The sequence below is a fragment of the Eurosta solidaginis genome, chromosome 4 (genome assembly GCF_040869045.1).
Source record: "Eurosta solidaginis isolate ZX-2024a chromosome 4, ASM4086904v1, whole genome shotgun sequence".
Taxonomy (NCBI): domain Eukaryota; kingdom Metazoa; phylum Arthropoda; class Insecta; order Diptera; family Tephritidae; genus Eurosta; species Eurosta solidaginis.
The window spans coordinates 1,715,959-1,739,852 of record NC_090322.1 but is presented as its reverse complement, the minus strand read 5'-3'; the positions used below and the strand labels follow the sequence as shown (position 1 = coordinate 1,739,852).

The following is a 23,894-nucleotide window of genomic DNA, read 5'->3' as shown; positions in this document are numbered from 1 at the left end:
TTAATACAAGTCGCACAACCACTAAATACTTCGCCGCAAGGATTTTTGATTCGAATACCTTCAGGCATCCACAGCCTTTGAGCTACGCACGTCTCCTCGTTTGAATGAAACCTAATGTGTCCGCGACCAACTGTTCCAAGATCAATATGTGCATTAATCGTATTTTCTTTTGATTTGAAAACCACCGGTCTGGCATTCAAAATGCTACCATCATAATGCGCCGTACTTAACATTTTTTAAACAATCCTGAGGATGACCTCGGGTCACTTTTCTACGTTGATATCTGATTTTCCATATCCATCAGTGAGCCGAAGTTTACCGGCACACCGTTCATTCAATATCCCCCTTCGTACGTTAACAAAAAACATCCGCTGTCGGTAATCCACCGTAGCTCCGACATCGATGCGTGACACATTGGAGTCCCGCCTCTCATCACCCTATCAACCATTCCATTAGCAATCCGTCAGTCATTATTCGTTCGCCTCATTGTTGCAAAAAGAAGTTTTAAACGTCATGCAATTTTTTTTTCGAACTTGCAGCGACGGGAAACGAACGAATCGATCTGGAGGTTTATCAACCCCCAAAGCTGACGCGACTTATTGAGAGCTATATTCATTTAACCCATGAACTGGGTGGCACTTTTGAAATCAAAACAACGTCCTGTAAACTAAACGAAGCAAAACCTCATATTTCACATAATGAGTATTCTACTCACTCTCTCGCTCACTCACTCAATCACCAAAAATTCTATTCAATTTCACTTACACTAACATTCTCACTCTGCTCTTATTGATTTTTTACACAGTATTTGACTTATAATTTATAATTTCCCTACAGGACTTCCTGACACATCATCGCCAAACCCACAATTGAACCTGAAGACCTACCCGCCGAGCCAAATTATCAAAGAGAGTAAGTATTATTATTGTGTTTTCACCAAAAGAAAGATTCTCGACTTGCATACCTTTTAAAAAAGCTTCCTCAAGTGAAAAGTGCGCCGCTAGCATAAAAGCTTTTTAAGCCCAAAAAGCTCTGCTGCTAGCCACATTTTGTTTAAGCTTCGAAATAACTTTTCTTTTCATTTTTTCTCTCTCTATACTCCGCTTCTTTTTCCAAAAATTAAAATAAAAATTTTTTAAAAATTTCGATTCAGGATATATTAAGGAGGGTAAGTTGACGCAATATTTTCCAAGAAAAAGCTCGTATGCAATGAAATTCCCCCAGAGTGCGCACTGCACGCTATGAAAAATATGAATGCAAATGCACTTTTGTATTCGAAATGTAAATACAATTTACAAATAAGACCAATCCGAGTTGCTGCTCCAGCTCTGATCCCCAAATGCAAAACTATCCCATCCCACCTATTCAATGCAAAATTTAATGAAAAATATATATTCCCACCTTGTATTATATTTAACACAAATGCACTGAATGCAAAACACCTCCACATCCAACACAATTAATATCTGTCACACTAATTCTTCTACTTGCAATTCGCTCTCCTTAGGTCGCGAAGTTATCTTCCGTTGTCGTGACGAAGGTCCCGTGCGTGCACGCGTCAAGTGGACTAGGCCTGGTGGACGCCCGCTGCCGATTGGAGCACGAGATAATGGCGATGGTCGTTTGGAAATTCCTAATATTCGCGTAAGTACTCTGAGGTTATACCACTTGGTCTCTCAAACGATGGCACTAAAATTTCTTTCAACTTTATTTCACAAAACAGGTTGAGGACTCTGGTCAATACATCTGCGAAGCTACGGGCTATCCTCGTCATGTGCCTGGACAACAAGTCACCGTACATCTGACGGTTGAGAAAAGTATGTAACCACAGCTTAACGTTTCAAACCCCCTTTTAAAAAAGTATGTTAAAACCCCTAACCTCCCTAACCCCGGACGCAGCGTCGAATGATAATAAATACCATCACCCCTCACATAAGATCAAATATGGCACTGTGCCGCACATTGGTCCGGAATTCTTCGGATTAGGTACATATATACAGCGTCTATACTTTGTTTTCTTCTTAGTAACTTTTCTTACCCCTTATTTTCTAACTATCCCTTAAACTCGTTTAACTGGAACCACCTACTAAAAACAAACGCCCGGTAAACACAAAGCCCACATATGACTCTTCAGCCAGCAAGACATTTTTTTTACATTTTCTACTCTCTTTATCCCGCAGCTAATCCAACGATGGATCGTCCGCCTACAGCTTGCCGCGCTAATCAGGCTACTTGTCGTAACAGCGAGTGCATTGACAAGTCGCAAATCTGCGACGGCATTCCGCACTGCTCTGACGGCTCTGATGAGGAGAGTTGTAGTCATGGTCTCAAATGTCAACCTAATCAGTTTATGTGCCGCAATTCGCGCTGTATCGATCGCATCTGGCGTTGTGATGGTGAAGACGATTGCTTTGACAACTCTGATGAGGACAGCTGTGACCCAGAACCAAGCGGCGCACCTTGCCGCTACGATGAATTCCAGTGCCGTAGCGGACATTGTATTCCCAAGAACTTCCAATGTGATGACACAAATGATTGTATCGATGGCACCGATGAAATCGGTTGCAGTAAGTACTCCAGAAACCATTGCTCATTTCAAAATTATGAAATCGTTCTAAACTCACGGTCTTTCCTTTACAGTGGCACCTGCGCCTATACGCCCACCACCACCACATGTACGCCTGCCACAAGGCGAACCATTGAATCTCACCTGTGTGGGCACTGGTGTGCCTGTACCCCTAATCGTCTGGCGTCTCAACTGGGGTCATGTACCTGAAAAATGTGTCTCCAAGAGTTACGCCGGCACTGGCACTCTTTATTGCCCCAACATGGATATTCAAGATCAAGGTGCCTACTCATGCGAAATACTCAATTCGAAGGGACGCAACTTTGTTACACCCGATACTCAGGTAACAATCGACACTCCATCACGCCCGGATGTGTGTCCTGCAGGCTTTTTCAACATGCTTGCACGCCGTCCGGATGATTGCATCAATTGTTTCTGCTTTGGCATTTCGAAGACATGCAGGAGCGCTAATCTTTTCACCTTTGCTATTCAACCACCCATCACTTCACACAAAGTCAAGAATGTTGAACTCAACCCTTACAGCGATATTATCATCAACGATGTCCCACAACCCAATATACTCAGTCGTCATCATGGCGTGCAGTTCCGCGTATCCGATGTGGGTTATAATGGACGCGAGCAACCTTATCTGGCGCTTCCCGTGGAGTATATGGGCAATCAGTTGAAATCTTATGGCGGCTATCTACGCTACGATGTCAACTTCTTAGGTAACGGCCGCACTAATCAAGCACCGGATGTGATCATAACTGGAAATGGCTTTACGCTCACACACCGTACACGCAACCAACCGGAACCGAATATCAACAACAAGGTCTCTGTACAGTTTGGCGCTGGCAATTGGTATAAGACTGACGGACGACGCGCTACACGCGAGGAGATCATGATGGTATTGGCTAATGTGGACAACATACTCATACGCTTGAGCTACATCGATGCTACGGAGCGCGAAGTTGAGCTCACCAACATTGTTATGGACTCTGCCGCTTTGGATGATCAAGGTTTGGGTTCGGCCTCTTTGGTTGAAAAATGTACCTGCCCACCAGGGTACAGTGGCGATTCGTGTGAGTCATGCAAACCTGGTTATGTGCGTGAGAAATATGGTCCCTGGCTCGGACGTTGCGTACCATTCGTTCCTAAACCTTGTCAGCCAGGTACTTACGGTGATCCAGGACGCGGCATACCATGCCGTCAATGTCCCTGCCCACAAACTGGCGCCAATAACTATGCCAGTGGTTGTCAACTCAGTCCAGATGGTGATGTAACTTGCAACTGTTATGAGGGTTATACCGGCCGTCGCTGTGAGTTGTGCGCTCCTGGCTACCAAGGAAATCCGTTAATTCCAGGTGGCAGCTGCCATCGCATACCGGAAAGCACTTGCAATGCTGAAGGCACTTACTATCCACATCCAAATGGTACATGCGAGTGCAAGCCATTAGTGGTTGGCCCACGCTGCGACACTTGCGCACCCGAATCCTTCCACTTGAACGCTTTCACCTTTACCGGTTGTATTGAGTGCTTCTGCAGTGGTCTTACTAAACAGTGTTCGAGCAGTAGTTGGTATCGCGACCAAGTCTCTTCAAACTTTGGACGTTCACGCGCTCCACATGGCTTCAACCTTATTCGCGACTACGAAACTTCCCAACCATCACAAGTTAGTTTCCAACTCTCAAATAGTGCGCTGCAATTTAGCCAACAATCGACATCAGATCCGCTTTACTGGAGCCTGCCAGCGCCTTTCCTTGGCGACAAGATTACAGCATACGGTGGCAAGCTCTCCTACAATCTCAGCTACAACCCACTGCCTGGCGGACTTATGTCCCGCAACAATGCACCCGATGTGGTTATCAAGAGCGTATGTACTTTTTGAAATCTGGCTCCGGCTGCTAACAAAATACTTTGATTTCTTCTTTTTTTTCAGGGGGAAGATCTAACAATAATTCATTACCGCAAAGCAGGCGTCAACCCCAACCAACCCAGCTCGTACTATGTGCCGATGATCGAAAGCTCCTGGCAACGTTCTGATGGGCAAGTGGTTAATCGTGAGCACTTGTTGATGGCGCTATCCAAGATCGATGCGATCTACATTAAGGCCACCTACACCACCAGCACTAAAGATGGTCAGTTAACGCAGGTTTCACTTGACACAGCCACGCAGAACAATATTGGTACACAACGCGCCTATGAAGTTGAAGAATGCCGCTGCCCAGCTGGTTATATTGGATTATCTTGTGAACGTTGTGCGCCTGGTTATAAACGTGATACCGAAGCTGGTCTCTACTTGGGCATATGCGAACCTTGCGAATGCAATGGACACTCGAACCAATGCGATGCTGAGACTGGCGTTTGTATGGTAAGTATAGCTTGCTAAATAAAAAGAAAAGAGCCCGGACTAATATTTTTTAATTTTTGCAACAGAACTGCGCTCACAATACCGCCGGTGAATTCTGCGAACGCTGCGCACCTGGTTATGCAGGCAATGCTTCAGGTGGCACACCTTATGACTGTACACCAGATACCGGTACTGGCATACCTAGCCCCTATCCACCACCGTCACCTGGAAACCAGACTCAGTGCAGTTATTGTAATCGCGACGGCACTGTCTCTTGCGATGGCGGCTACTGCGCTTGTAAAGCAAATGTTGTGGGTCCATACTGTGACCAATGCCGCGAGGGCACATTTGGTTTATCCGCACGCAATCCCGATGGCTGCGAAGAGTGTTACTGCTCTGGCCAGAGCACAACATGCCATTCGGCTTCTTTGTACCGTCAACTTATACCAGTAGACTTTATTAGCACTCGACCGCTACTTACTGACGACGAAGGCAATATTGCAGACACGGAAAACTTGGTCTTCGACCTACCGTCGAATAAGTACACTTATAATCACCACTCATACACACCAAAATACTGGAGCTTACGTGGCTCTGTATTGGGCAATCAGCTTTACTCTTATGGTGGACATTTGTCGTACACACTTGATGTGGACTCTTATGGTCATTATGAACCCGGCAACGATGTCATACTCATTGGAAATGGCATGAAATTGCTTTGGTCGCGTCCCATTGAGGAACAAGAGAATAACGAATATCGTGTACGCTTACACGAGGATGGCAGCTGGCAACGCTTGGAACGTGGTCACTCAGTGCGCGCCTCACGTCTGGACTTCATGGGTGTACTGTCTAATCTCGAGCATATTTTGATACGTGCCACGCCTAAGATACCAACCCAACGCACCAGCATACGCGACGTAATACTAGAATCTGCTGTCGAACATCGCACACCTGACGCACAACAAGCTGTCGAAGTGGAAATCTGCAGTTGTCCGGATAATTATGCGGGCAACTCGTGCGAGAAATGCGCGAATCTCTACTATAAGGATAATTACGGTAGATGTGAGAAATGTCCATGCCGTGAAGATACGTCCGTTGGATGCAGTCTGCAAAATAACGGTGAAGTGAACTGCCAATGCAGACCCGGTTACTCGGGCCAACAATGCCAGATTGATGGTAAGTACTTAAGTTAAGTTCATAAATAAGATGCTTTAAAAGACTTTTGGTTGCATATCGACGGCGCGAGTAGAATGTCACGCCAGTTCTGTTGACAGTTCGTTAACGCCCTATCTGAGTTGAAAATGTATTGCACTCCCGCTGATATATTATGAGACAAATTCTGAGATAGTTCTTTCTTAAAACGAGTTCTGAAAAAGGTCCGTTTGTATAAAATATTGTAAGGGCATTTTCGAGACGGCAGCACCTATGGGTGATCTTCCACTCCGGCGTCGATATATAATGAGCATTTTAGGCGTCATGTCAATGTCGGTTGTATTCTAATAACGGCAATTGATTAACCCTTCTTTGGTTGTGCTAAAACTGAAAACATTAAGGCAGGCACACAGCAATACAGACAAGTGCGCACCAACACAAATGCACTTTTGTACATACACATGTATGAATGTATATTTTTAACATAATAGACATGGCATTTATGCGATTTATGCCATGGGCAAATGAGAATCATAAGTTTTAAAGCGAATATGATTTAGTTTGGTTTCAAACACACGAACGTCAAGCCCTTCCCAAGACGTATTCAGTACGAGGTGGTGTTATCCCATCAGCTGATTGCTTCTTCTTTATCATTTCCAATCAACGGCTAGGTACAACAAGATATCAGTTAATCGAAATTAATGCTAATTTCCTTTGAATTGACATTCTTCGTCTTGATTTGCGAATTGCGTTTACATCACTTTGCATATATTCGCCTTGAATCCTGTCTTTAACTACGAAACGTTCTATAAAATTTCAAAGTTCGGCGCAGATGACGTTTGGCGTCTGAAATCAAACTAAATCAATGCAGAACTCCACAACTAGTCTCTTGTGCCGGTTTATGTCCATGTTTAAACGCTTTGTAAGAAACAAAACAAAATATCATACCTCTCTCATTCTTTCCATTTCTCCCTCTCATACGTCGTTTGCTAATAATCCAAAGTAAAAACCAACAAAACTGAACATACCGAAAAATCAACGCTCATTGATAAACCGGATAGTTTAGTGAGCATACAAAAGCCTTGCTGCAAGGGCTATCAAGTGGATCTAATGCCAAATATAACGATCGCGTACAACGAAACACTGGATTTATATAAAGGCAATCGCAAAATAGGCAACATAACAAAATTACGTCACGATAACGACTGCAGTCAGGGAGGTTCGAAACACCACTCAAAACTTTTCAATTTTGTTCTCTCTCAGAATTTTACTACTTCGTAGCTCTCTTTGTTTAGTTTGTTTTCATGTTGAATGGAAATTTAGACTTTCCCTTAGTAAAATTATATTTGGGAATAGTTTCCACTGTATTGAGAAGAAACAAACTGATAACTGTAGAAAAGTAATGAGTTCGTACTCACAAACGAGTTGCCTTTTTTGAAAGTGTTATATGTGCACTTTTGGAAAAAAATTTAAGTAAAAGTAAACACTAAATTACGTAATTTTTTTGTTTGTTTCAAAATTGCACTTATAGTATTTTCAGAATGTGACTCAAATAGTTGGTAATTTTTGTCTCTTAACGGTTTCTCCTATTGTTAGATTACGAAAAACAAAAACAAATCAAGTAGGTGAATTACCTTTTAGTGGTCCTTAAGATTTTTCCAGCGTTTCTTAATGGTCAACTCTTTTTAAAAAATTTAATTAGTATTGTTGTTGGTAACTTTGAAAGTAGCCACTCTTAAACTTGCATTATTATGTGTTCAATGTTTTCTAAAAATATATGAATTCCCTGGGAATTAGATCAATATGAAATTTTCGCCCCGTAATTTCCAAGTGTTCATAGGCACTACCCACACACACACGCACACAAAGCAACACAATAACTGGTTACACAATCCTTGCTAACCTGGTAGTGAGCTTATTATATTAATTTTTTGCACAAAAAATCTTTCAACATTGAAATGATGTTAGCTGCGTTTAACAAAATCTAACAAATTTACAATAACACAAAATGAAAAATATTTACAAATAAAAAACAAACAAAACCCACTTACCCACAAATTAGGAGAGGCTTGAGTTTTAATCTTTGGTGCATGAGGCGCGACTATTTTCAGTGATTTACCACAATTTGCAGTTGTAAAAGTTATAACTACCTATGTAGCTGGCCTAATACTCCCTGAGGAAGATCAGGAATGCATCAAAATGCGTACAAGTAAAAATGATTGTTTGTTTTATTCAAAGAAATCGTCGCCACAGCTTACTGCGTCGGAAATTAAAGTGTCAAATCATACCAAAAAGTACCAATCAGCTGATATCCGGCGGTCGCCTGTTTGTGGTTCCGCCATGAGCAAGAGCCGTAAACCTTGACCCTTTATTTAAGATTATATTTAAGTATACCACGGCCTTTTGTATACACTTTTGCGTTTCTTGCACCGAAGGTCAAAAGCTCTAACTCTTGACAGTTTTAAATTTACATTTTTCGTAATGTTAAAGCTTTGGTATTTTCTTATTATAATTAATATAATTAACTTTTTTTATATAATATTTAGTAGATATGCTAAAATTTGTATAACGTAATATGATGATTTGGAGCCGTAGAATCTGAATAGCCTCAATGAGAAAGGGAAAATACTGTGGGGATTCACAAAGCTTAATTACAAGTTATGCTTTTATAATATCATATTTTTTGCCATCGCAAAATGTGTAACAATGAGACAACTGGGGCACTCGTACGATTATGTGGTTATATTACACTGTGCAACAACCGGCTGGGTATTGCACCATACCCACTACGTAAACAAAATACTATCTCCGTTTTTTCGAAATTAGCCTCCAAAAAATAGACATCGGCTTTCGAAGTTCGAAATTCTACATTTCGAAATTTTATTTTTTTTGTTAACGCGTTCAGCAAATTAAAAAAGTAAAAATGTGGTCGTGGACCGCCTTCTTCTTTTATTTGAATGGCTGAATTCTTTTTTTGAAAAATACAGTACGAGCAATAGAGATAATGGGCAGACATGAAAGTAGTAGCCACTATCATGGGACTATCTGACTTTTCACCTCGTATAACAGCTATTATACTAAATTTATCAAAAAAAAATTTAGCCCTTCAAATAAGGGAAAAGAGCGGACCACGACCACATTTTTACTTTTTTAATTTGCTGAACGCTAACAAACAAAACAAAAATAATAATTGCGAAATGTAGAATTTCAAACTTCGAAAGCCGATATCTATTTTTTTGAGGCTAACTTCGAAAAACGGAGATAGTACTTTGTATACTTAAGCCTCAATCTCTACAAAAAAGTGGGTTTGGTCCAACAACCGGAAAAAAAGGTTGATTTTGTCGCATAGTGTTATTTATAGTTTACAAAAACAAATTACATTGGAGTCAAATAGTTCTTCAGTTGGTAATGCGCAGACATGAATACCTCTAGCAAAATATAGTACTATAATATTTTAATAATTTTTAGAAATATTTTGACAGTTGCACAGTAGATAATCGTTTGAGTAAAAATGGAAGTTCAGACTCATCAAGAGAAAAGAAGCATTCACTTTCAGAGCGCAACTGGCATAGTTTCAGAGGACCTGAGAACGTTCTCCACGTGGTCCTATCAACTAAGTTGGTGCCACTTAGGGCTCTCTCCGTATTAAAAGAATCGTATCTCCAATTCAGAAGATATTTAGAAGTTTGTTCACACATTCTGGCAATTTAGTCCTCAGCTAATACCAAAAAAACCTTCTCCAAATCATCATATGTGACTAATCTTTATGTTTTAGCGAAGTCGTACGCGTGTTAGCAAAGCCAATCTCTGGCTTGCCGCCCGTTTACGTACTTCAATTTGAATTAATTTCGTTGCTACTTCAATTTACTTTAATTCAATCAAATCAAATATATTATTCCCACCACACGCTTTAGATGACTATGATCGCCCACAACCACCAACTACGCCAACACCCTTGCCACCACCTGACTATCAAACGCAAATTACTGTCTCAATTGCGCCACCGGAGATCACCATCATACCAGTCGGTAGCTCTTTGACGTTGTCGTGTACTGGACGTATGGCCTGGAGTGGTGTAAGTTTATTGTGTTATTTGATTTCTAAGACGAATATTGTGAGATTATTGCTTTCCTTTTTGCTTACAGATGCCTGTCTTCGTATCTTGGTCCAAACAAAATGGCCGCTTGCCTTACGGCGCCGAAGATGATGGCGGTGTTTTGCGCTTATATGACCTGCATGTCTACGACTCAGGCGTCTATATATGTCGTGCGGTTAACAATCAGACGCAACGCGTTTTCGAAGATCAAATTTCTATCACAATAACCGGTTAGTTTTCATGAAATTCGCTAGTATATTTAAAAAAATTTAGTTTGCTAGTTTGAAGAGCTATAGACATTTCTAAATTTTGTATTTAATGCCTACAAAAAATGGCTGCAGCTTATGCCAGTGAAATGTTGGCGCGCTATGGTAATTTAGTAGCGTTTAAGTACAACATTTCTCATTTAATTATTTTCGTTAGAAAGCTTATATAATCTCCATCACTTTCATTCCACCTCCAGAGGATTCCCAACGCACGCCATCAGAGATCATAAACTTGCCGCAAGTGGTGACATTTGAGGAATATCAACCGAATGAAATTCACTGCGTAGCCAGTGGCTATCCCATCCCAACAGTCACTTGGACGCGCGTCGACGGCCAAATGTCACGCGAGGCGCACACAGATGGCTCGCGCTTGATCTTCGATGCACCCCGTAAGTCGGACGAGGGCAGATATCGTTGTCAAGCCAGCAATGAGATCGGTATTGATGAGAAGTACACACAAGTTTATGTGCGTATTGCGCCACCACAACCACCGCCGCCACCACGTGAGCTCGTCTATATTGAACCACCGTCATACACTGGCCAATCAGGCGAAAACGTGCGACTAACTTGTCAACCCACCACCTCTATCATGCTCGTCTATGAGTGGAACAAAGATGGCTATCCATTGTACCGTCAACGCAATATTATCATTAGCGGCAATACGATTGAGATACGCGAATCGACACCACGCGACTCTGGTGTTTACACTTGCATTGGTATTGATCAACGTGGACGTCGTAACTACACCAACGATGCGCAGGTGGTTATTGAAGATAGTTCGTATCCAATGCCAGGACCAGGACAACAACCGGGCAAGTAAGTGGCTTGGTAGTGCCAGCAAGCGGCTATCATGTTTATTATAAAAATATCTTTTCTTCACAGCATTCCACCAGTCGTAAAACCTTTGCCTGAAGAAAATCATATTTTGCAAGGTCAAGATTTCTCGCTAACTTGCGAGGCCACTGGTTCACCCTATCCCAGCATCAAATGGACCAAGGTAAGTTACATAGTGCACAAACTTATGGCAGCTCTGCAAAGCAGTTTCGGTGTTCCACTACTCACGCTCACTTTGTTTAACACTTACAGGTGCACGAAGCGCTTCCTAACAATGTACAACAAACCGGCAGCGTCTTGCGCATCATTAATGCTCGCCCTGAGAATCGTGGCATGTATTTGTGTATCGCTGAAAATGTTGCTGGCTCTCACGAGTCGAATACCATTATCGACGTTGAACGTAAGTATCAAACAAACCGAATGAAACAAAAAAAAACCGGCCACTACAAACTAATTGTTGTAACCCCGTGCGACACATCTCAACTCAACGTAAAAAGTGACACCTTTTGGTAAAGCGAATGTTTATAAACTAACCGTTTTTATTTCTCTTCAATTTCTCTTTGTCTCTTTTGCTCCTCGCGTTTTCGTCTCGATATTTATTTTAAAAAAAATGTGCTTGTCCTACAACTGGGTATATTTTTAATTTTTTTGTTACCAAATTTTTTTTTGTTTTTATACAAAATGCAAGTTTACAAGAAGGGAGTCGGTAATAAGCACGTCCCCAACTACTTGCTTCTTATACTAATCTGTACAACAACACTGATTTACTTGATTGCAGCACGTGAAAGTCCTACCATCGATATTCATCCACCAGAGCCACAAACGGTCAATGTCGGCACTGAAGCAATGCTATATTGCAGCGCCACTGGTATACCCGAGCCCACGGTGCAATGGCGTCGCGTAGATGGCAAACCATTATCAGCGCGTTGCAAGGAAGTCAATAGTAACGCCGGCTATATAATGTACGTATGCACCTGCGTTTTGCTATTATGTATCACAAATTAGTTTAAAACTTTTTTCCCCTCCGTAGCATCGCCGATATTCAAGTAGAGGACGCTGGGGACTACGAATGTGTCGCACAAAATGCCGTTGGACGTGTCACTGCTGTACAACAAGTGCGCGTTTTAGTACCGCCCGTAATTACCTTGGAACCTAGTGATGAAGTGCTAAGCTTGACTGAAGGTGACGAACTCAAAGTAGTTTGCTCTGCTTCTGGTACACCTAACCCAACAGTTCAATGGGTAAATGACTCTGCTGAGACGCGCGCAGTATTACCGGGCAGTCCACAATACAGCAAAGCATATTTAGAGAAGTATCGCGTCGATCGAAATGACGCCAAATCCTACAAATGTATAGCAAGCAACGAGGCAGGTACCGCAGAGAGCTATGTCACCGTAGATGTGCGTCCGCGCCGCGGAGATGCGCCAGGTAAGTGAACGAGAACTAATCTGATCGAAATCAGTAGCCTTTGTTGTAATTTTTGCTTGCTATTTGCATGTCTTGCGCTGCGGTCTATGTAGGTGGCGCAAAGAGTTACGGTAGCGCTAGAGATTTGAGTGCTTTGAATCCTTTCTGTGTAACAAATATAAGCTTTTATCATTTAAATTTTTCACAGATGACAGCGATGTGATACGCAATCCTCAATATCCATATATATATCCACCACCATCACAACAAACGCAATACCCACCAGCGCGTCAGCCTTCATACGGACCACCACAGAATGTTTACCGTGCCAATGAGGGCGATGCCGTAACACTTACATGCGATCTGAGTAAGTCTAGCAATAATATGTTTCACAATCCTATTATATTTTGTTAATTTTACTGCAGATAATGTGCCTAACGTCTCTACACGCTGGGAGCGCGTAGATGGACGCCCACTGCCAGATAACTCATATTATGATCGCAACAGCTTAATTATTACGCGCGTAGAAGAGCAGAATAGCGGTCAATATCGTTGCAATGCCTTTGACAATCGCGGCACTGTTGTGACATTCGTCATTGCCGAACTCGTTTTAGTACCCATTCCACACATCACCTTCCATCCCAAGATGCCAATTGTGGTGGCGCCCAACGATAATATCGATATCTATTGTGAAGTGACGGGCGAACAGCCAATTGATGTCTCCTGGCATACCGACAACAATCGTCCACTCACGGAGTAAGTATTTGCGCGCGATGAAAACAAATGCACTCTAAAATGAAAAAAAAACATTCAGAGTACTAATTTTCAATTTATTTAATTTCTTTAAGCTCTGTACGCATTGATGGACAATATCTGCGCTTCGTCTCCATAACCCCTGCCGATGCTGGCCGCTATTATTGCTCCGCTTCGAATCGCTATGGCAATACAACAAATATGGCCGAAGTAGTTGTGAATCGTAACGGTGCCTATCAACCTGCCCCACGTGAGCAAGTCTACAAAATTCGTGAAGGAGAAGACGTCACGCTGCAGTGCGATGTGCAAAGTGTGCGCGAGCCAATACGTGGAGAGATCAGAGTAAGTAGAAGAGCTAGTTGAACTAGTCGGCCAATAAGGACATGTCTATGTGAACAAAAACCGAGCTCAAGCATAGAGGGGCTATCGAGCAATATACTAGCAAACATGGCGAAACCATACAAGGTAGCGGCAGGGCGACATACATACAAACACACAGATTCCATGTATTTTTCTTTTAAGTCAAATCAGATTACAAAAATACCAATCAGCTGATTTCCTGCCATTACCTGCTGAGTTTCACCAAGCTAACAAATATACGTGTCACACATGCACATAAAGCGAAGTTAAAAATGAGATCACTATGAAAAATTCTACGAAAAGAGCACATTTAGGTAGAAACTACGCACTACCTAATCAATGCGCGAAAACGAACTACGGTAATTCTCGCTTTGCAGTTTGTTTCATACATATCTCAATTTTAATTCAGTGTCATGCCAATTGTTTGTAGGTGTGAGCCACGCATTCAGGAAATGAACTGTTTGCATGTGAAAGAATGGCGGCTGTTTTACTAATATTATTACTGCAACTTCTGTAAATATTTCTTTCAATACTCTATTTCTCTCTGCCTCTAGTATGAATGGCGTCGCCAGGACAATCATCCGCTACCACGCAATGCTCTGATACGCGATCAACGTCTCTATCTCCGCGGTGTTTTGAAACAAGATGAGGGCCGTTACGTCTGCGAATCATACACGACAGGTGGCGGACGCTCAGCGCCATCTTATGTCGATCTGACAATCACGCGTGAGTATAAACCCTTTAGCGAATATCGACGAAGAAATCGAAGATATAATGCTCAGCGTAGGCATTGATATCATGACATGAAAAAAAAATTATGTATGAAAATAAAACAATTGATATTATAAAAAATTGCAAAAATTTTCGTAGAAGTTAAAAACCATGAAACAAATTCAAAAAAAGAAAACTAAAGTCAAAAAAGAAAAAAATTAACAAAATTAGGCTTACTTTTATACAAAAAAAAAAAATTTTTTTTTTTTGAACACGTTTTCTTAATAAAAATTACTTTTATTTTTTATTATTAATTTACGCCTTAATATTTAAAAACAAATCGATAAATACTTTGAAGAGCAATTGGGCATATTCAATTGGGAAATTCGCAATGTGAGCCAAATTTCCACCACTGATTTTTCTTATTTAGCCATTTTTCCCAATTTCAATATTTGCTACACCCTGTGTTTACACTTTTAACATATTGAATTTTTAAAACTGCAATTTTTAGTTAGTTGAAAAATAAAGAACAAATTATATAAATTAGCTGAGAAACTAAATTCCATATTGTAAATAGCATTAACAGTCGAAAAATCCCGAATAACAACAAATCCTAATTTTTTGTATATATTTTGTATAAATAATTTTTTATTTTAAGTTTAAATTTAATTAATTGGTGGCGGGTAATTGCCCATTCAAAATCAAGCTCAAATTTAATACAAAAACAAAATCACGCCCACTTTCACATATTAGATATAAACACTAGTGCAATAACTGCGCTCACAAAGTTTACAGCGAATTTTTGTATCGAGAAAAAGCATAAAAAGCTCAAATTTTCTACACCAAAATCCATTCTTTCTTGAATAAATATTACGTTTACTATAATTACTATTATAATAAATAAATTAAAAAAAAAAAAAATTATGCATGCCAAAAATTACGAATACTTAATTATAAAATGCTGCCCACGCATCCCCCTGTATCACAAAAACCACACCCTAAATCCTTAAACCATGACCGTTTTTCCTTTAAACCTTAACAAACTATATTACCCAAAATACGTTTAAGTAAAATTTTGTTTATCTGCCTTCGTTTGCAATTTTTACTGTCAAAAATATTAAATTTGTTGTTTTTTAGTTCTTATAATAAATAATCGTTGTAATTTTAATGTCAAAAGCAACAAAAACAACTAGCAGCCATTTGATAACATTTTAGGATCTAAGCGAAAGAATAAACGAAAAGAAACCAAATAAAAGTACAGATTTTATTAACAACTTCATCTTGTATAAATTATTAATTTTGTCCCTTTTTAGTGCATTTTCCCCCACCTCCTGCAAAATGTATGAAGGTTTCTTTATTAATTCACGCAAAAGCTTTTAGAGTGTGTTGACACCCTGTATTTTGGCAACTGCAGTAGTTTTTTCTTTAATTCGCAAACGCTTTTTTATTTTCTTTCTTTCTTAAATATTTTATTTTTGTACTTTTAATTTTGTATTTGCTTAGAAAAAAGTTATTCAAATTTTCAAACATTTCTGTTGTGGACTTTTCAAACCCCTTATGTTTTTTTTTCATAAGCCTTATATTACGTTTCCTTCTCCCCACCGTTGTTTTTTACTGTGCTGTTTGCCGTTTGACGCGTAATCACACACCACCACTTCCACTTTCCCTTCCACTTATTTATGTGTCTGTGAGTATTATTTTACCTCTACTTTTCATATTTCCAAAAAATTTCGTTTTCAAAATTTTCTACGAATTTGCTTTTTCAAAACTTATTGCTACATTTCGCTGTTTACAAACCTCTTTTTCGCACACGGACCACACACGCACACCTTTTCTTATTTTATTTACTTAAATTTTTTTCTTTTTTTTAAGTCAAAAAGAAAGTTTGGTATTCTAAATTTTTGTTCTCATTATTGCATGGCTAGCATGAGGTCCGCCAGTGTAAAAAGCTCCAAGCTTGAAAGTACTGAAACTTCCAAAAAGTTTTCCGATTAAAATTTTTCAAATATTTTTTAAACTAACTAAGAACTAATAAATATTTTAATTTTGGTCTTAACCTTTTACATGTGTTAATAAAATTTTCAATTACATATTTTCACAGCTTTCGAAGCTTTATGTTAAACAAAACAATTATGAAATCAAAGAAAAAGTTAATTGGGTAATTATTGTAAACCTCTTTGGCTAAAAAAAAATATTCTTAAATTTAAGGAGCTTTTAAAAGCTCACAAACTTCTTACTTATGAAAAAGAACTTTCACATCTTCGTTGAGTAAACATTTCAAAGAGCGCAACAAATGCATATTTTGAGGCTGCAGAATAGTTTTATTTCGTGCATAGCTTAAAAAGCTCACTTAGTTCATATATAATTCATACACATCGCTCACGCTCTTCACGCTATATATAACATACACATTTTATTAAAATAAACACCTTTCCATTTGTTTTAATATTTAATGTTACATTACAAAACAAAACTATGTGTGAATTAAGTTTGATTTCTAGCTTCATGTACGTTTAAAATTCATTTGTAGCTTAGTTTATGTGCTAACATTAAGTTTATGTATGTATTTACATGAAATTTGTCTTAAAAAATCGTTAGCTCTACCCAACGTTTATTGTAGAATTAGAAATTAAAGTTATTGTTTGTAAGTAATTTATTATGTGTGTTTAAAAGTAGTCACAATTTTGTAAAACAAGTGCTTTGGGACAGCGAAAAGTTTTCTTGAAAAAGCTTTCAATCGAAAGCTCAACTAAATGTACTAGAATACGCGTACGATAGGCTTTTGAAGCATTCGTTGAGCTTTCAGTGAAAGCTTTAAATGAAAGTTCGGGCACAAAGTTTGGTGAAAGTGCATTTTTGACTTACTCTGTGCTTTTACTTTACAATACCTGCATTTTTCGGTCGTTGCATGCAGCCTACCATGACATGTCCAGCACAGTTGAAAGTCAACACACACACACACACCTGTATGTACCAAAATATAACGCGCACCACCCTTAAACACTGCACAAGACTCATTCACACTTACATCACTTTAAGCGATAGAGCGGCCATATCCGCGAACAGTTAATGGTTGCGGGTATCAAAAACGTTTTGTGTTAACCGTTAGCGTTGAAGCCGTACATCCAATTACTCACCCGCAGTTTATGTCTTCCTCTCACTTTCACGTTAAATCCTGTGTGCTTACTCTATTACACTTACTTATCTGTTTTGTTTATTTTCTTTGTTCCTCTATTCATCATATATTCTGTGTGTAGTTTTCGTAGATGTGTAATAAGTTAAATCAGTTTGTTATTTGTGGAGCGAAAAAAAAATTATTTTTTAATTTTAAAATAAAATGTATTTGAAAAAAAAAAAACCTAAAATAGTGCATTGAAAAGCAAATAAACTTAATCATTGCCCATTTTGAGATTATTTGAATTTTATGATTTTAGCATGAACTCTTAAAAAAATCTTGCTCTTTTTATTAAATTCTGCTTTTATTTCTCTTTTATCTTCCCGTCTCTTTACTCTTCAACTTGCTCTATGCTACTCTGTGTGCAAATTTTTTGATCCGTCAAAAAAAAATTTTATTCGTAAAAAAAATTATATAAAAAAACAAAATTCAAATCAAACACAACATGCAACATAATACATTTTAACACACATAACGCACATACTCAAACACATACTCCAAAAATGTATCAAAAACAACAACAAAACCATCGATCCTCCACTTCGCCATATACGCTCTCATCCAATTCAAAATCACAACAAAAAACAAACAATATCAACAATTACACAAACATCACGCGAATGCAAAATCACACGAACCAATCTATCGTACAAATACAAATGACAAAACCACTCAACCGAAAAATATTAAAAATGGAAAATTTCAATGCTCGAAATACTCGAACCAAACACGATCATGCAAAACGCGCCCGAAAATCGTTCGGTTAAACGCTCGTTGCTAATCGCGTTCACTCGTTTTGGGCTGTGCAGGAGGTTACAGCATAAATGAGGTCCCTTGCGTGGTGTTCTATATCTGTACAGGTGTGTGGAACAAAAATAATATACAACCTAAATTTTATTTTGTACGAAATAATATTCGCTAACTTTTTATGTGCCGAGTAGTGCTCGTAGTTGTCGAAGCTGAAACGAAAATACTCGAGGCTTTTTAGTAAAGTCAGTATGGAGTCACTGTTTAGTTTGAAAAATAAAATTTTTCATTTAGTAGCTTTCAGTGTACAACAAAAATATTTAAAGAAACAAATTAAATAATAAAGTGCTGTATACAAACTGCCTCGTAGTAGAAATAAAAATTCTAAATATCAACCCTGCCATTCCTTGTAAATTAAATTCCTAAACTTAAAAAAGTATTCTTCTAACAATTTTGTGATTTTTTGAACTAGAAAAAATGTTTGTTTTAAAATACTTTTTGGTGTATATTTAATTAATTTTAGTCAAAGTAAATTTCGAAAATTATGTATTTTTGTAAAAAAAAGTTCTCTTCTGATTTTAAGACTAAAAATAAAAAAAATTTAAACTTGAAGCTATTCGTAACACGAATACTCGTCTCACATTGTAATCATTTATTTTTCCAAAATGTTACTAAACACACCCAAAAATTTAGAAAACCTCTCGTTACAAATTTTAGTTATTCAATTCCTTACTGAAATATATATATATATATATATTTTTTTTGTAATAAAATTCGACCGTGTAATGCAAAAGCGTCGAAGCGTTGTGGTTCATAATCACCTGAATGTGTTGAACACCATTTCCAGCAAACTTGGGTTACTTCCTGCAACTAAAGCAACACCCTTACTGCGCTCACCGATGCTTTTACATCACACCGTAGTTGAAATTCTAGTATGTAGTTGTAGTATGTGTAGTTTCATTAGACAGCGATATCCTGCATTTGGATGCTCTCCTAATGAATCTTTTTTATTTTCATATACGCTAATCTCTACTCCACATCTTACTTTCTCATATATCCTACATCGCTCTCCATTCTCTGATTTTTCAACTCTCCCACGCCTCGCCTTCATACGCGTTTTCATTGCAACCTTGCCACGCTCACACATGCCTTTGTATGCGCTGACACACTCACTGCGCTTGCGCACAATCATCATGTATACAAAGATGTCAAACCGGCCAAAGCGCTAGCTTCCAAGCCGCCAACGCGTGTTTCCTACGATTGTCAGCCAAGTGATTTTAAGTGTGTCTCACATCCTCACACTTGTATCAGGGCCTCAATGGTCTGCGACGGCATACACGATTGCACTGATCATTCGGATGAATTCAATTGTACACCTCCACAACCACAGCTGCCGCCACCAACGCAAAAGTCCTCAACACAGGCGCCTGCATCGTCGGTTGCACCGAAACCTACGCCGTTATCTGCACCAACAGCGCAGAAGTCAGCGCATAAACCAAACTACAAGCGCTGGAAGAAGCGCCACAGCAATCACAAAGAGCGGCATAGCGATCATACGCGCACTCATAAGCACAAACAGCTGCTGCGGCTGAAAACTCGACGCCATCTGCTGCCAACGCCCTTTTTCGGTTCAATTGGTTTGTTTTGAATTTCTGTACTTAATTTTAGTTTTGTTGCGCACCCAAATTTAGATCTCTTTTTATTTCTCCCTTGTACCTTATTTTAATTCTTGAAGTCAAACACATCCCCCTTTTACCTTATTTTAATTTTCTACACTTTTGTTGCAAACTTTGCTCTACTCTGATTTCCCTATGTTGACACTTTGATATTTTGCTATAAACAAGAAGACTTTACAATTGCAAACTAAAAGTAATTTGTAGATTTGTTATTTAGCATTAACATAACTTTAATCAGGTGGCAACCTTTCGTAACACAATTGTTTTGGTGCTCAAAGGTGAAACGCACAATATTTTAGCAGAAATCGATTCTAAGTTGATATTTTTGGTATAAATTTGCATCGCAAGACATGGAAAACGCTGCATTCCCAAATTACAAAAAAAACTAAGTACTTCAGTGTTGAAACAATCGTAGGTAATCCATCAATAAAATCCTACACCACGCACACACGAAACACAAGCCCTACAACTGTTAGACGTTTAAAGGTGAACGCCTAAAATTTGGCCAGCTTATTTGTTAAGTTCGAAAATTAGTGGCATACTTTTTTTTAATTTTCAAAGTTTGATTGTAGAAGCATTTTTCAAACGTTTAACTTTTTTTAGTCCCCTCTTAAGTTCTAATATCTTGAAAATCTTTTCGATTTCCTTTTTCTTATATAAAAAAAGTTATCCCTAAAAATTTTAGAATAATAATCCTCAGTGAAACATGAGCTATCGCCGCAAAAGTTACACAGAGAGTAACACCCTAGATTGGTCGTTTTATGAAGAGACATTTTTGTATGCCTTCTTGCCAAAGTCACAAACCCATTTATTAGTTTGGGCCACTATTTAGCGATATTTTAGTTACAATCGAGATGATGCTTTTTGTATCTATCAAAACAGCCCGCCAAGCTCTTTTTTCTGATAAAAAGAGAGTCCGAATATTTAATATATTCTTCTGTTATCAAAGCTATGTGAATTATGAGTTTAGGTCCCAAAGGAATGATAGATCCGACTTTAATAATGAAGTTGAGCATTTTAGTTATACGAGCTCTTATTAATGTTTAAAAAGGCGTTCCACCAAAACAAAGTACTCGCCAAAGCTTTACGGCTATCATTATGATGACGGTTCCTGACTGCTTTCATTTCCAAAAAAAAAAAAGATTAAAATTTGCTGCTGCAGTGCAATGAACGCTCCTTTATACCAAAAGAGTATATTTTCCCTCGACGAATTGTAAATATTTTCCCACAGACAATCACTAAGCCATATCGAAAGTATACAAATAATATGAATGTATAAATTCTGTAGGTTTAAGGTCACACAGATTCCAGAAAACAAATATATTGTAAGTACAAAAATTATAATTTTCGTTAGTACAACAAAACAAAGCGAGTGGGGCATGCATTTGTTAATTTGGCGACAAAGCCAATGTAATTTTTGTTGGTGAAAAAAAAAACACATTTAATTAAGGGTGTTCACTTAATTGTGAAGTAAAATAGAAAGACAGTCAAAATTGGAAAATTTGCTCAAAACAATTACAAATTCTATAAAATTGTAATGCTGAGAAGATATAGGAAGAGGTTAGAGAATTGCTGTACATTGAAATGATTTTCCGTCATTGGTTGTTAAATTTGGTTTGTAGATAAACCGGTTTCGCCCTTGTGCCATTTTCAGTGTCAATTCTCGAACCTAAAAAGACACCAAATGTCAGCGCTAAGGTGAAAAATTTAATTTCGTTAGTCGTTATACCCCACTGTTCAAAGCAATTTTGACCCACAGTGCAAACTATTTCAACATCTTAGCTCTGACTCGTTCGTCCACTTGATTTCTATTCTTTTTAGTTCAACTCGTTTCATTTTTGCGCATAAATCCAACGATCAAATCTTTAGACGACCTTTCAACTTAAAATTAATTCATTCAAATTTCTAAAAGAGACAACAAATTTTATTAGATATTTTTTAATTTATTTCAATAAACAGTTTTGTAGCCCAGTCAATTTTAGTCTAGTAAAGTGCTAGTTTTAGGTTTATCAAAACTCGCTTTGATTTTTTATTATAAATTTTTCCATACGAAGCGCGCATACATTGCTTAGGAAGAAAATCTTAACCACCGTTCGGAAAAAAATTTCAATAATTAATGCTAATTTTGAGAAACCTAAAACCTGGTTCGGCTACAAAACTGCATACTCAAATAAACTCGGAAAAATCGAAAAAAAAAATTCAAAACTTTCGTTCAAAATCCTCTTATCAATTTTCTCTAGACTACAGAACTACTCTTGAAGCGAATACCCTTAATATTTGGCACACAAGCGCGCAAGTCCCACCAGCTTTGGAAATAGTTTTATCTTCCGAAAATTATGTAGTTATATAATTGTTTGTATGAATTGTAGCAGTTTGATTTATTATGTGTAGTTAAGGGTTTTACACTTGTATAATAATTTTAGGAAATTTTATTACAATATATTTATGTATGTAACTATGTTTTGAATTTATAATAATATAAAATTATGTTTGTTTGTGAGCATTGTATGCCAGTAGATCTAGATGTATGTATGTACACATGTATGTATGTAGGCAGTTAGAATTTATGAAAATACTCAGACCAACATCTACACATTTGGCCTTACAGCACATTAAATGCATCAAAACACACAAACTTCTCACTGATTTAATCTAAAACTCTTGATTGTCATTTCTCACTCTAGCTATATACTCACTTTTTACTGTTTTTTTTTTTTTTGTGACGTCACTTTTTGCGTGCCTTTTGTATTGTGTTTTTTATTTTTATACCTTTCATGAACATGAAATGGTACATTAACTTTGGTCCGATGTTTGTAACGTTGAGAAATATAGAAGATAGACTCACCATTAAGTATACAGAATTGATCAGGGCGACGAACTGAGTTGATATAGCCATGTCCGTCTGTCCGTCCGTCCGTTTGTCTGTTTGAACGCAAACTAGTCCCTCAAATTTTGAGATATCCCAATGAAATTTGGCACAAGGATGTATTTTTGTATTATATTGGACATTTGTCGGATCCGGTAGGATCGGACCACTATAACATATATCTCCCATACAACCGATCGTTCAGATAAGACGATTTTAATCATTCCTGCCGCAATTTAGAAAGTATAAACATTTTTGGGTTTTGTTAATAGCCTTTTTATTTTAACATTCTGGTTAATTATTGAGCTCAAGGCCGCAAGGATAAATAAAACACCATGTATTTTTTGGTATTATAATTTATATAATTGGTCGATATTTCGGTTTCAATCTGAAACTATCATCAGGAACAAATGAATGTACTATATATTTCTTATCTTATACATCCGATTATTTGGAGATTACGAACGGGATAAGATTATTGTTCAGCCCCATTCATGAAAGGTATGAAGTCTTCGGCACAGACGAAGACAGTCCCGTCCTTACTTGTTCTTTCTAACATCCCATCAAAAGTCATCATTAATCCACCAAAACTGAAACTCCAATCCATACCAAAATTTTGTGATTAAAAACGTATTTTTGAAATTTTTAAAAAAGTTAACGCTTTATTTACTTTTAAGCTAACTCTTAAGTTGTTTTAAATCGCCTTTGTAAAATTTATCACATTTTGTGCTCCATTTGTATTGTTTGTCATCAAATACTATGCCTATACTCCCATGTAAAAAAAGTTGAATTCCTTAAGTTCTCTTCCTAAACACAACTCACAACTCACCATGTCTTCTCTTATTTGTAAAATTAGTCAAATTTTTTTTTGTAAACATTTTTGTTAGTAAATAATTAAACACATAAAATTTGTTGAATTTATGTTTTAAACGAAT

General features: G+C 38.0%; 1 protein-coding gene across 22 annotated transcripts in view; it reads left to right on the top strand.

The window, feature by feature from the left end:
- Nucleotides 1-23,894, top strand: part of trol (terribly reduced optic lobes) — a 262,548-nt gene that overhangs the window by 229,043 nt on the left and 9,611 nt on the right. For 18 of the 22 annotated variants that reach the window (XM_067779434.1, XM_067779447.1, XM_067779446.1 and 15 more), the window contains 20 exons: nt 838-912; nt 1,508-1,644; nt 1,724-1,817; nt 2,181-2,567; nt 2,641-4,439; nt 4,506-4,937; nt 5,003-6,092; nt 9,983-10,143; nt 10,214-10,394; nt 10,628-11,246; nt 11,313-11,427; nt 11,517-11,664; nt 12,043-12,226; nt 12,295-12,692; nt 12,880-13,038; nt 13,097-13,427; nt 13,520-13,766; nt 14,339-14,510; nt 18,480-18,530; nt 19,623-20,054. In XM_067779434.1, coding sequence (XP_067635535.1) covers nt 838-912; nt 1,508-1,644; nt 1,724-1,817; nt 2,181-2,567; nt 2,641-4,439; nt 4,506-4,937; nt 5,003-6,092; nt 9,983-10,143; nt 10,214-10,394; nt 10,628-11,246; nt 11,313-11,427; nt 11,517-11,664; nt 12,043-12,226; nt 12,295-12,692; nt 12,880-13,038; nt 13,097-13,427; nt 13,520-13,766; nt 14,339-14,510; nt 18,480-18,530; nt 19,623-20,054 — 7,212 coding nt within the window. The remainder of the gene's footprint in view (nt 1-837; nt 913-1,507; nt 1,645-1,723; nt 1,818-2,180; nt 2,568-2,640; nt 4,440-4,505; nt 4,938-5,002; nt 6,093-9,982; nt 10,144-10,213; nt 10,395-10,627; nt 11,247-11,312; nt 11,428-11,516; nt 11,665-12,042; nt 12,227-12,294; nt 12,693-12,879; nt 13,039-13,096; nt 13,428-13,519; nt 13,767-14,338; nt 14,511-18,479; nt 18,531-19,622; nt 20,055-23,894) is intronic. The other 4 variants (XM_067779436.1, XM_067779435.1, XM_067779439.1 and 1 more) reach the window with 2 other exon arrangements.